Source organism: Chrysochloris asiatica, unplaced genomic scaffold (genome assembly GCF_000296735.1).
Source record: "Chrysochloris asiatica unplaced genomic scaffold, ChrAsi1.0 scaffold00039, whole genome shotgun sequence".
Taxonomy (NCBI): Eukaryota; Metazoa; Chordata; class Mammalia; order Afrosoricida; family Chrysochloridae; genus Chrysochloris; species Chrysochloris asiatica.
In genome coordinates this window covers 10218585-10233010 of record NW_006408557.1, presented here as the reverse complement: position 1 = coordinate 10233010, position 14426 = coordinate 10218585, and the positions used below count along the sequence as shown (strand labels likewise).

Genomic DNA, 14426 nt, shown 5'->3' with positions numbered 1-14426 from the left:
GTTTCTAGGATATACCCTTTGGTTGGTTGATGATGCATGGAGGGGATTGGAACCATGGCAATGAGATGATATACGATGGAATGAATGTAAGACTAAGGTTCTCCCATGTAAACTATCATATAATTCACAATAAAACATTAAATAAATAAATAAATAAATCAGAATGATACAGGCAAAAAAAGAAAGAAGAGGAGGAAAGAAAAAAAGATAGACAGGATTTTCCTGTTGGTCAGTCAAAATTCTGAGCAAGTGGAAATTGGACATGATACAAAATGTGATTAAAAACTCACTACCTCAAGCAAGACCAGCAGCAGTCCACAAACTGGCCAGGAATACAGCATTTCAGAACCCCCTCCAGACCTAATGTGTCCTAATCTGCATTCTATAAAAAGTCTATAGTATATTTGTGTGCATATTACAATGTGGGAAATACTGCTTTAAGTTCAAGATGAGGGATTTGGGATCAAGAAAGTTGAAGCCAGTGCTTCTCAGCCTTGAAACTTTTTAGGAAAAATACTGACAGGGTCCCAACCATCTCTGGAGGTAAGGGTTAGGAACCTGTCGGTGTAGTTTTTTTAATAAGCCCAGGTGATCTTAATGTAGAGTCAAGACTGAGATGGTTAGCTAAGTGATGCCCAAAGTTGCAGAACACAAACCTGTATATATATATATCCCTGAATTAAGATAGTAGCTAGTGGATAGCTGCTGTTGAGTCGGCTCTAACTCATGGAGACCTCATGTCTAGCAAAGCAAAATATTACCTCATCCTGCATCATCCTCACAATTGCCAAAATGATTGAGTTCGTCATTGTAGCTACTGTGTCAGTCCATCTCACTGAGGGTCTCCCTCGTCCTCACCAGCTAGCTACGTCGCGAAACATGAAGTCCTCCTCCAGCAATCAATCCCTCCTCATGATGTGTACAAAGTAAGCAAATCAGACAATACCCTATTGTGATCCATAAGGTTTTCATTGGCTAATTTTCAGAATGAGATCACCAAGCTTTTCTTTCTCATTTATCTTAGTCTGAAAGCTCTGCTGAAACCTGTCCACCATGGGTGACCCTGTTCATATTTTAAACACTGATGGTATAGTTTCCAGCATCATAGTAACACACATAAGCCAACACAGTACGACAAACTGACAGATGGTACCAGATAAAACATGGCAGGGTGGGTCATGGGGGCAGGGAGAAGTGCTACTACACAATGTCAACTTCTTTGTGATTGTCATCAGGAACAAAAGCACGTTCCTCAGCAACAAAATCCAGATTCCTCAGCATGAAAAATATAATTAAAGGACTCCATACTTGAATTGGACGCCTGGTGTAGCACTGTAGGATCAGCACTGCACTGTGAACCACAAGGTTGGCTGTTCAAACTCAGCAGCTGCTGCTCCTCAGAAACTCTATACAGGGTCGCTGTGAGTCAACTCAATGGCACTTAACAACAACAATACTTGAATTACAAATAAACTTCTTTTCATTGAAGAGACATCTACTTTTGTGAGTCACATGAAACTCAAATGTGTACTGCAAAGTGGAAAGATTAAAATGTGCTTTTCTGAGCTATTTTGCTGCTTCAGTTCCTTTATTCAAATGTGGCCAGGGAATTGAATCACTGGGTTATCAATCAATCAGATTTCCTCCTTTCATAACTGAGAGACCAAATACAATAAAGGCTGACAGAAGGTGTGTGTGTTTGACATATTTTGCATGTGCCCATCACTACTGCCAAACGGTTGTCCTCTTGAGGCATAAATTAATTTATTACAAATGCAGGCCTGGCTATGTCTGGATCTGGCTATAGTTAGCAGCAAGTGTTAGACTTTGGAACAACAGTTTAAAGAATGACATTTCTTCAACGTGCTGTGCTTTTTATCCTTGAGCAGAATGTTTCCCTTGGAATGGGTTGCTGGGAGGATTTGAGGACACACTTCTGGTGATGTGTGCAGGCCCTGAAAAGCACACTTATGAATACAGAGTGGCAGCTGTCTGGGCAAGAAGGGCTGCCCTTTTACCCAGAGAGCATGTATCCCAGAAAACACGTAAATCGCCACCCTGGGAGCTGTTGCCCTGTGTATGCAGTCCTACCTGGTACTGCTGTCCAGTACAGAGGATGAGGTGATCATAGAGCACGATTTCTTCCTGGGAAACCATGACGTGCTTGGCCACTCGGTCTATTCCAGTCATCCTACCAACCACAACATTGACCCAAGAGCTAAGCGACATCAGCGCATAATCTCTATCATTAAAACAGTGGCTGCAAAAAGAGAGAACTCATGAGTGACAGTGACATTTGAGCAGCTGACAAGGGGCATTAATTAGACATCTGGTGAACTAGTTCAAGTCCCCTATTGGGTCGAGACTGTATTCTTGCTCTGAGTTTACCAGGACCATTCTTGTTAGAAAACAGTCACAAATTGACATCTTCTCATTAAAATGGTTCCACCTAGCTTAGACCAGTCCACACCAGGTAGGGTGTGTAGTGTGTGTACTCTGTGTGTGTGTGTGGGGGGGGTGTAGGTGTGGGTGTGGGTGGGTGGGTGGTGGTAGGGTCTTTAATATATACTCTTTCTTTTACTTCTATTTCATGGTGGTTGTAAACTTAATTTAGTTGTTGAATTGTCATATTGGCCAAGGACTGGGAGGAAATGAGAAAGAAGAAACTGATGTTACAGAGGATTCCCAAAGACAGGGGTCAAAATCTGAGAATATCTCTCAAAAAAAAAAAAAAGACATTTTTAGAATTGGTGTTTGGAGTCATGCCCAAACTACGAAACCCATTAATTTAGAGAAGATGCCAATTAAGGAAATTACCTTTGCAGCAAGTACAAAGCCTGGGGTTCACTCTGCAGTGCAAGTGCTGAATGGGCACTTTTTATGACCAGCACCTTGGGGTGTGTGTCCATGCTGCAGCTTCTGGACACTGAGGGCCACCGGCTTTTCCATTTTCTGGGTTTCAGTTGAAATGAAACACTCTGTCACCATGGGAGAAGAGTAAGTTTCTTGTGACTTTGAGTATATTTAAAGAATTGTGTGATAGTTGTCTCCATAAATTTCTGAGAAGTCTGACCTTATGCAAATAGATTTTTAATGATCCTCTTCTGAAGACTGAGTCTAAGAGCCTTTGTTTGTTGTTGTTGTTGTTTTTTAATTTAGGCTGCATGATCCTTTTCAGGAGGAGCTGGACCCGGGGATGCTGTATGCCCTGTGGACACTTTACTTTCCTCACCTCTCAGAATGGGATAATTAGCATTCAGTACATGCCTCAATCATTGTAAGGAAAGAACATAAGAATGTATGAGATGCTGCTTTGTCAAGTCGGATGCATATGTGAAGGGTATTACTCTAAACAAAAATAATAATGAGACATAATCCTGTTTACTATCCTTGGGGGCAAACAGAATCCTAGTAATGGGAGAACATTTTTTCTTTTTGATCCACTCATAGGCCTGCTATTGCTACACAAAGACAATTCTAGTAATGGATGCACATTAGACCCGTTATAAGACCTGTGAAAGAGAATGGAGGCCTGGGCTTTGTATCTCTCTATGAAACAACACCGAAAAGCAAGACAATTTCTCCTCAGTAAGAAAAGAAAATCAGAGGCTTGCCCTGTCACAGGGAAATAATAGTTACTGAGATGAACTTCTCTTTTGAACACCATTTTGATGGCTTTATAGGTAAGCAGAAACTTCATTGATTCCATACATCCCTAAGAGACGTTTGTGAAAGGACTGTCTTATTTGTTACATAGTCCCTTTCGCATTAGGAATAGTACCGTGAATTGTCCAAGATGGAGAAATAAATACAGTTAGTGCACAGGGATTAGTCTTAGGAGGATTTGCTCAAAGCTAACAAGTCTCAGGGGAAATTTAGGAAAGGCTAAGACAATGCTATTTTAAATGACAGCAGGACAGTGGTGTTGGTAATGTCAGGCTGCATATTACTGAGTTAAAATGTGAAGGTCTAGCCAGTGCAAAGTGGCACATGGAAAAAAGGAGTTTTAAAGACCTCTATTTAAAAGCAAAAAGAGGTATTGGAAGCTGTGGCGTATTTGCTTTGAAAACCTACACTGACAGCTCTTAGTTTAAAATGTCACTGTGTATCCATTTTTATGGTCCATGTTCCCCCAAAATGCCAGGTGCCATCAAGTTGATTCTGACTCTAGGTGACCCAATGTGTGTCAGAGCAGAACTGTGGTTTACAATGGCAATTTTTCAGAGATAAATCACCAAGCCTTTCTTCTGAAGCACCACTGAGTGAACTCAAACCTCCCACATTTTGGTTAGTAGCCAAGCACATTAAACATTTGTACCACCTATGCACTCTGTTTTTTTCCTACTCAGCAATAATTCTGAACCTGCCTTAACTGAAGCACCAGGTAGATGACTGAACATTGAATGGTTTAAAATTAGGAAAGCTATGTGCCAGGATAGTATTCTTTCACCAAACTTATTCAACATATATGCTGAGCAAATAATCCTAAACACTGGATTATATAAAGAAAAACATGGCATCAGGATTGGAGAAAGACTCACTAACAACCTGCAATATGCAGATGATACAACCTTGCTTGCTGAAAGCGAAGAGGACTTAAAAATACTTACTGATGAAGATCAAAGAGCACAGCCTTCCGTATGGGTTGCAACTCAATGTAAAGAAAACAAAAATCCTCACCATTGGACCAATAAATAACATCACGATAAATGAAGAAAAAAATTGAAGTTGTCAAAAACTTCATTTTGCTCGGATCAATCATCAACACTCATGGAAGCAGCAGTCAAGAGATCAAATGATGTATTTGCATTAGGCAAATCTGCTGCACAAGACCCCTTTAACGTTTTGAAGAACAAAGATGTCAGCTGGAGGACTAAGGTTTGCCTGACTCAAGCCATGGCATTTTAAATAACTTCACATGCATGTGTAGTGTAGTGGTTATGAATCAGGCTGCGAACCTTAAGGTCAGCAGTTTGAAACTACCAGCTGTTCCACAGGAGAAACATAACGCTTTCTGCTCTCGTAAAGATTTACAGCCTCGGAAACCCTGTACAAGGTTGCTGTGAGTCGGAACCGACTCCATGGCACATAATCACCACCATATGTATATGAAGGAGTTTCTGGTGTGGTGCTGTGGGTTAATGCGCCAGACTGCACAGCTGTTTGAACTGCAAGGTCAGTAGTTCAAGCTCACCAGCTGCTCCTAGGAAACTCTATGCAGGGTTGCTACGGGTTGGAACCAACTTGACAGCACTTAACAACAATAACATGCATGTGAAACTTGGGCAGTGAATAAGAATGACCATAGAAGAATTGATGCATTTGAGTTACAGTATTGGAAGAGAAAATTAAAAGTACTATGGATTGCATCTCAATGTCAAGAAAACAAAAATCCTCACCACTGGACCAATAAACAACATTCTTATCAACGGAGAAAAGACTGACATTGTCAAGGACTTCATCCTTCTTGGATCAACTATCAACATTCGTGGAAGCAGCAGTCAAGAGATGAGACGACGTATTGCATTAGGCAAATCTGCTGCACAGGAACTTTTTTAAAGTGTTGAAGAGCAAAGATGTCACCTTGAGGACTAAGGTGCGCTTGACCCACGTCATGGTATTTTCAACAACCTCATATGGATGCGAAAGCTGGACGGTGAATAAGGAAGATCGTAGAAGAATTGATGCCTTTGAGTTGTGGTGTTGGAGGAGAATACTAAAAGTGCCATGGACTGCCAAAAGAACCAATAGATCTGTTTTGGAAGAAGTGCAGCTAGAGTGCTCCTTGGAGGCCAAGATGACTAAACTTCGTCTCTCATACTTTGGACATATTGTCAGGAGGGAACAGTCGCTGGAGAAGGATATAATGCTGGGTAAGATGGAGGGCCAGAGAAAAAGAGGAAGACCCCCAAAGAGAGGGATCGGCCAGGTGGCATCATTGATGGCATCACGTGTGGTGGCGGTAGTGAGGTTAGCCCAGGATCAGACATTGTTTCGTTCTGCTGTGCATGGGGTCACTATGAGTTGGTTTCAACTCGATGGCACCTGACAACAACAACATGGACTGCCAAAAGAACACACCAATCTGTGTTGGAAGAAGTACAGCCAGAATGCTTCCTGGAAGCCAGGATGGCCAGACTTGGTCTCTCATATGTCAGACATATTGTCAGGAAGGACCAGTCCCTGGAGAAGGATATCATGGTTGTTAAAATGGAGGGTCAGCAAAAAAGAGGAAGATCCCCATCAATATGGATTGGTACAGTGGCAGTACTGATGGGCTCAAATGTAGCAATGGATGTGAGGTTGGCACAGGACCGAGAAGTGTTTCATTTTGTTGTGCATAGGATTGGTACTGAGTTGATAGCACTTAACAACAACAACAACAACAGGTAGATGAAACTACTATTGAAGACTGTTCGCTATAATTCTCCAAAATTACTTCCTAAGCAGAGTTAATGGGCATTAATAGTCTAGCATGGAAAGGCTGTCTTATGACTTGGAGACAAAAGAAATACCTCCACCAGGGTTCTCTGGGAAAGAGAAGAAATCTAAGGCAACTGATGCAACTTCATATGAGTATGAACTTGATTCTCAGATACTGCAAAAGGTTGGTTTCATAAAAATCCTAGAGACAGATAACAAAGAGGCAAAAATTGCAAAAGTCCTGGATGGGGAAATTTCTAGAAGAGGATACATCTGAAGATCGACCAGCGCACTCATGGTTGATGGTGTCACAAAACTTAATGATCAGAAAACTTAGCCCAAAGCTACAGGTGCAGATCTAGAAGCAAACTTGAAATGAGCAATTATAAGTACTGTGGAGACCTGCACTTGTATAATCAAAACCCCTCAATACTGACAGGAAACTCAGAGGTTGTCATAAAGGATTTATTGGGACACTCAGAAAAGAAAGACCATCACCATCAACTTGCAATTACTCAGGACTGATGGCCTAATTAGTGGATTGTTCCTGCTTCCTGTCTTTCTCCTACTGCCTTCCTCCTGTTTGCATCCTAGGCACGTCATTAGCACTTCCACCATAAGTTAAACAGGGCAAGAGGCAAAGTTAACCATTACAAAACAAAAACATAAAAACACTGGCTGGAGAAAAAATGGAAAATTAGTATTTGTAATGAGGAATTTAATTATTAAATTTATACATGTCATTTGCATTTACTATTTTGAAACTTCATTACCAGAGATAATCCTTATCGGGATATGGGAACCATTTGACAAGCAACATCCTGCTGAAGATTCAATCTGTCCTTTTTAAGAACTAAGATTACATCCAAATAGTTATCCATCCAATGTCACTGGGCTGTACTATTTAATGTCTGTCTATAGCTTACCTGAGAGAACAACTGTAGGCATTTTGAGAGGGAACTTTCATCTACTGGGCATTATTTACTGTGTACCTGGTATGTGCAAAACACTGTCCAAGTGCTGGGACAGTGAACAGAAAGGCAAAAATCTCCGACCATCAAGAGTTTACAATATACTTGAAAAATTTGGAATATAAAGAATGGACATCATTTTTCAAGGCAAATGATATAACATTTAGAAGAATTTCAGTATCAAGGGAAAAACAGAGCAAGGTAAGGGGCACTAGAATGCATTGAGGAGGTTGATTGTAAAGTAAGGAGGTAGGTGGGGCAGCCTTCATGGAAAAGGTGACATGTAAGTAAAGACTTGGAAAAAAGCAGACAGGCCAGGTGGGAATTTACCCGATGTGTCTGAGGAATATGGAGAAGGCTGGCATGGCCACAGTTGCCAGAACAACAGGAAAAACTAGTAAAAGATGAGGTTAGATAAGGGACAAGGTCAGATTTTAATTCTAGAACTTTCTGTGATGACGGAAATGTTCTGTACGTGGGCTGCTCAATATATTAGTCACTAGCCTTGGACTCCTGGTGTGGCGCTGTAGGATAAGCACTGGACTGGTAATCATAAAGTTGGCAGTCAAACACCCTAGTTGCTCCTCAGAAACCCTGTCCAGGGTCACTATGAGTTGGAACCAACTTGACTGCACTTAACAACAATAACAGTAAACCTTACTTTAACTTGTTATGTACTTGTTAATTGGTTTATGCTAGAATCTCCTGAGTAACATCTGAATTCCAGCAGAAAATCCTACTGCATTTCCCCTTTCCAGTATGAAATCCAACATGTAGGCTAAAAACAACTGCCCACAAACTAGGACATTCAGGCCACAGAATGAAAAAACCAACAGGATTCATACTCGCTTGCTAAAAACTTTCTTTGTTCAGTGGCCAGAAGATTCTTTCCTGGAAGTCCATGGGTGGAAATCAGGGTGAGATTATTAAACTTCAGGTGTGGGCTAAGGAGAAAGAAAACAACAGAATGCAATAAAAGGTTAAGCATATTCAGTTCAAGTTATTATAACTCAATTTAACCTTGTTTCAAGTTCTATCAAACTCTTGTCTAACAACTTTTTTTACACAAACCTTCAAATACAACCAGCCATTTAAATGAGAGACAGAAAATGTCACTGGAGTTGCTAACTGCAGATATTTCCAGATGCTACACATAGCATAATGGTTGTTGTTGCTAAGTGCCATCAAGTCAACTCCCACTCATAGAGATCCTGTGTAGAGTTTCTGAGGAGTGGCTGGAAGATTTGAACCACCGACCTTGTGGTACAAACTGACCTTGTGGTGGACTGCTTATCCCACAGCGCCACACCAGGACTCCAGCATAATAGTAGGCATGGTTTAATTCTTTTTATTTGCTTCTCAAAATGAAATGCAACAAAATTGGAAGGAGGGAGATAAATTTTGTATAATTCAATGAAAACCTTGAATTTTAGACTACAGCTGACCCTTGATAGGCTTGAACTACATAGGTTCATTTGGGCAAGAATTTGTGTGTGTGTGTGTGTGTGTGTTGCTACTGTGGTGAGCTCAAGTGCTGAGAGTATCCACTTAAAGTTTATAAACGGACCTGTGCAGTTCAAGCCCATGTTCTTCAAGGGTCAACTGTATTTCTAAGAAACTGCTTGGAATCATAACCAACACAAGTAAAACTTGTTGAGGGTTTACAATCAAGCACTTTGCATGTTAGGATCTCATTTCGTCCTCACATTGTTACTATTATTTCTATATTATTGTGGGGAAACTGAGGTAATGTAACTTGCCTAAGACCATACAACTAGAAAGTCTTGAGGCAGGGTTTGAACCCTCTGGCTCCAACATCTTTTCACCTATTCATTGCCTGTACTGTCCTGTAGACCTCAAATTACTGAGAGAAACCCAAAGATTGTCTAATTCCAATCAATCAACATTAGCTATATTATTTTCAGACACATACAGTTACTTAAATCAGGATATCAAAGGATCACTTGGCAGAAATTTCTCAAGGAATCCTTTTACAAGCAGCAGTGCCTAACATTTGTGTCGAGGGTTCAATGAGCCACATGCATTATCATACAGACTGATTGTCAAGAAAATCTATACTGGGGACTGAGGCTGGTTTTTTATTACCCATGTTTCAAGCATAAAATAAAAGTCAGAAGTGAGAATTTGTTCAAGGTCATGAAACTCATAAGAAGAAATGAAAGGGCCAGAAATGAAACCTGTGTCTTTTCACCCCAAGTGGGAGCCGCCCAATTCATCGCACTGCCCTCTTTAACCACTCCTGTAAGTAAATGTGTAGCATGCCTGGGATGTGTTATCAGAGGCTTCTACAGAACTTAAAAGTCTAAGACTCACTCTGTGTTTTCCCTGATGTATTTAAACTATCCCTGCTTCAAGTACGCTCTCTGGTTTAGAGTCAGCATAGTGTATGAATCCAATGAGCCCTGATCTTTTTCTAGGGTTCAGGCTGTTGAGATTTTTTTCTCAGTTCTCAGTTCATACACCTCCCTTTAAACTGATCAAATGCAAAAAAGGAAGTCTTTACCATGTTAAAGGAAAACACCTGCCCTCCTTTCCCATGAGTAGGTTGGACATTTTCCAAATATGGAAATGCTATCAATTTACTGGCAATCTGTTAAGTACCATTAAAAGCAGGAGACTCTGGGCACTGGCACAGGGCTTCACAATGCAATAAACTCAACCGCACCTGACATTTAAGAACAGCTAAATATTATGAAAGGTTTTGTTTTAAAGTCTCTAAGGATGTGTGTCATTTAAGAGTAAACTTATTTGATAAAAAGAAAACCAAGCACACCTTATCCTCTAGTAAAAAATTTTTTAAAAACTTAATATGTTCAAATAACAAAAAGGTCACAATTAACCCCAGCTACTTACGGATGCAAGTCTGCAGCTATAAACTAATGATAGGATTTTGATTTATTATCATAAAATAATAATAATAATGATAATGGGGTCCTGGTGTAGCACTGTGGGATAATGCACTGGACCACAAGGTTGGTTTGAACTGCAAGGTTGGTAGTTTAAATTCACCAACCTCTCCTCAGGAACCCTATGCAGGGTCTCTATGAGTTGGAACTGACTCGACGGCACTTAACAACAACACCAATAATAATAGGATCCCTGGTGGCACACTGGGTAGTGCTCGGCTGCTAAAAACAAAAGTTGACTGTTCAAACCCACCAATAGCTCTGTGGGAGAAAGAGATGGGGCAATCTGCTTGCTTAAAGATTTCAACACAGTGCTGTTGAGTCAAGTCTGACTCTTAGCAACCTTCCGGAACAGAGTAGACGTGACCATTGGATTTCCAAGATTGTAATTAGTTATGGATGCACTGCTTCATTTTCCTCCTGCAGAGTAGCTGGTAGAATTGAACCAGTGATTTCTTGGTTAATAGTGAGTGCTTATCATTGTGCCACCAGGGCTCCATCCCTAAAGATTTACAGCTCTGGACACCCTAGGGGATAATTCTCCTCTGTCCAATAGGGCTGAAACAAGTTGGAATCAACTTGATGGCAATGGGTCTGTTTGGGGTTTTTTTGTAACAATAATAACGCATGTTTATAACCACATGAAGTTAGAAATTCTATCTTCTTGCTTTTCTAATTTTCCGTGCGCCATGTCTATTTTCATTGTGACTTCATCCAAGATGGCTCCTGGAACTTGAGCCATCACATCCACATTTTAGGCAAAAGGAAGGAGGGAAGGGTAGAAAGGGTTGCCTACTTAGGAGCCTTCCCCCAAATCCCATATGCTATTTCTGCTTACGTTGCCAGAACTTAGTCACATGGCCATATATATATATACATAGTATCAAGTGAAGCTGGAAAATGTTTTTCCATGAGACACACTGCCTAGGACTCTGCTACCAAGGACAAAGTGCAAAATGGATGCTGGCAGCAGCTATTAGTCACTATTCATGTTGACTCATGAAGACAAGGTGGGGAAAGGATTATGGAAAATTCTTGTTATCACTCAGGGTCCAGGCAGAAAAGAGATAGCAAACTCAAAGCATTTAACTGAATAAACATACTATTTACAGAGATGTGTGCTAGATTGTGGTAAACAATAAGGGAAGGGGTCATCTAGGAACTAGCAACTTTGGGATTTGATTGCTGATCCTAACTCAGAAGGGGCAAGGATGGGAGGAAATGGTGACAACTGGAACTGGGGAGCCTTGCAGGAGCCGTAGTCACATAACATGCTGTCTGAGGCAATGCTGTAGCTCTCTCACTTTATTTAAATGCTGTCTCTTTTATATTTCTCTTTTATGGCTGTTCTCTTACCATATTCTCCTCTGGTGCCCATTCATCCCTCACAAAGATCTCCCCGAGTTCATATCCACCTCAAAAGGTGAAATCACCTACCACCACAACTTTACCTTATATATTTACACTATAGTTTTCTTCTGAGCTAAAAATCTAATTTCCAAGCGCTGGCTATCCTAACTGGGATACTCCATGTGGTTGTTTTGCAGTTGTCATCAAGTTGATCCTAATTCATGGCAAGCTCATGTGTGCAGAGTAGAACTGCTTCAAAGGGGAGGTCCCAGGTCTGTCTTCCAAGGTGCCTTTGGGTGGCTTTGAACCGTGAATCAGTTGGCTACTTGTCAGACACTTAGCTATTTGCACCATGTTTTTGTTGTTGTTGTCTGGTGCCATTGAGTCAGAACCGACTCACAGCGACCCCATGCACAGCAGAATGAAACAATGTCCGATCCTGGGTCAACCCTACCACCGCTGCCACACTTGATGCCATCAATGATGCCACCTGGCTGATCCATCTCGTTGGGGGTCTTCCTCTTTTTCTCTGATCCTCCATCTTGCCCAGCATGACATCCTTCTCCAGCAACTGTTCTCTCCTGACAATATGTCCAAAGTATGAGAGACGAAGCTTAGCCATCCTGGCCTCCAAAATAGATCTATTGGTTCTTTTGGCAGTCCATGGCACTTTTAGTATTCTCCTCCAACACCACAATTCAAAGGCATCAATTCTTCTACGATCTTCCTTATTCACCATCCAGCTTTCGCATCCGTATGAGGTTATTGAAAATACCATGGCTTGGGTCAGGCGCACGTTAGTCCGCAAGCTGACATCTCTGCTCTTCAACACTTTAAAAAGTTCCTGTGCAGCAGATTTGCCCAATGTAATATGGCGTCTGATATCTTGACTGCTGCTTCCATGAGTGTTGATAGTTGATCCAAGAAGAATGAAGTCCTTGACAACTTCAATCTTTTCTCCGTTGGGTATACCAAATTCAGTATGTGTCCCAAACAAAACTCCTTCATGTCAGTAAAAAACATGGCCAGCTAACCACCTCCCCAGTGAGGAAACTGGAATCAACCTCAGCTCCTAACCTCAATCTCACTTCCCACTGTCACCAGGCCTAATCAATTTCACTTCATTTCTAAGTTATGCTGCCTCAGTCTACCATTTTGCTTTGTTGTTGTTTTTAAGTGCTGTCGAGTCGGTTCCGACCCATAGCGACCCTGTATAGGGTTTCTAAGGAGCAGCACTGCCACCCTTGCAGTTCAAACGGCTTTGCAGTTTGGTGCATTAACCCATAGCGCCACACCAGGAGTCTACCCAGCTTGCTTAGGTAGTGGGAACAGGCTCAGGTTAGTTTCTTGAACATGAGACTCTCGTTTCTAACAATTTTCCTCATAGCTGCCAGAATCCTCCTTTTACATGAAACATTCCCCAATATTGTTGTTGTTGTTAAGTGCTGTTAAGTCAGTTCCAACCCATAGCAACCCTTTATAGGGTTTCCAAGGAGTGGCTGGTGAGCTTGAACCACTGACCTTGTGGTTCACACTGACTTTGCAGTCCAGCGCATTAACCCACAGCAACACCCCAGGATTCCAAACTCTCAATAGTTCCTGGTTTTTAAATCTCCACCTTTGCTTATTATCTGGATAGCTGCAGAGCAGTTAAGATCATAGGCTTGGAAGCGAAAATGCCTCAGCTAGACTCCTGTGTCTACCATTTTCTAGCTTTTTGATCTTGGGCAAGTTACAAAACCTCTCTGTGGCTTAGTTTCCTAACCTTTAAAGTAGAACTGATAAAACCTAACCCTTCAAAAGGTTGCTATGAGGATTAAGTGAAATAATAACTACAAAATGCTTAGAATATTGCCTGGGCGTTGTATGGTTTCAACGACTGCTAACTATGGCTTCTATCACCAGACATATTAAATGTAACTTCCTGAGCATAGTAATGTAATTGGGGTGTAACCTAGCTCCTTAGCCTGCTTTGTAACATAAAATTCTTGCTATTCTTTTTTCATGTCTGTTCACAAAAATTATCACTGGCAAATCATTTTTTTTCTCCAACCTTAATTTTCTTGTGATAGTTCTCTCTGTAATCTTTAATTTCTTAAATATAAAATTATCTAGGAGTACTGGTCTAAAATTCATGAAGTTTAGAATGAATAATTCTAATATCTATTTGTTCTTCTGTAGATGGATTATGTAAATGAATGTTTAAGACTTTAATAAGACTGTTGTTGCTGTTGTTAATTGCCATTAAATCCATTTGAACTCATAGCAAACCCATGTGTGCAGAGTAGAAGAGTTCCACAGGGTTTTCAAAGCTGTTACGTCTCAGAAACAGACAGCCAGGCCTTTCTTCCAAAGTGCTGATTGGTGGGTTCAAACAGCCAGTCTTTTGGCTAGTAATTGAGCACATAACCATTTGCACTGACTTTAATTTGATTAACTGTGGATATTAAAAATGTTCCTGGGAATAGAACACTGTGAGGCAGTGGCCATCCTCATTAGAAGTGAGCACTCATTATAAGAAGGGGTAGGAGTGGTGGAAACTTAGAGAAAGCACACATTTATGCTCGAATGGTGTGCTTGAGATATATATGAACAATATCTAGCATCATTGTGAGCCTTCTGTTCTCAAATCAAAGGTCACTGTGTCGTGGAGAGGGGGAAAAAAGTTCAAGTTAAGTGCTCAAGCCAATGAAATATTAAACAAGTGCACCTGCATTTTACAGCAAATAATTCCAGTGGGGATTTCATGTTGCTG

General features: G+C 40.9%; 1 protein-coding gene across 1 annotated transcript in view; it reads right to left on the bottom strand.

Annotated features, from left to right (window-relative positions):
- LOC102837054 (chromosome unknown open reading frame, human C20orf26) overlaps positions 1-14426 on the bottom strand; it is a 529862-nt gene that overhangs the window by 176024 nt on the left and 339412 nt on the right. Inside the window, exons 18-19 of the mRNA XM_006860747.1 lie at positions 8240-8338; positions 2092-2260 (exon numbers count right to left, since the gene is read on the bottom strand). Of these exons, the coding sequence (XP_006860809.1) occupies positions 2092-2260; positions 8240-8338 (268 nt within the window). The remainder of the gene's footprint in view (positions 1-2091; positions 2261-8239; positions 8339-14426) is intronic.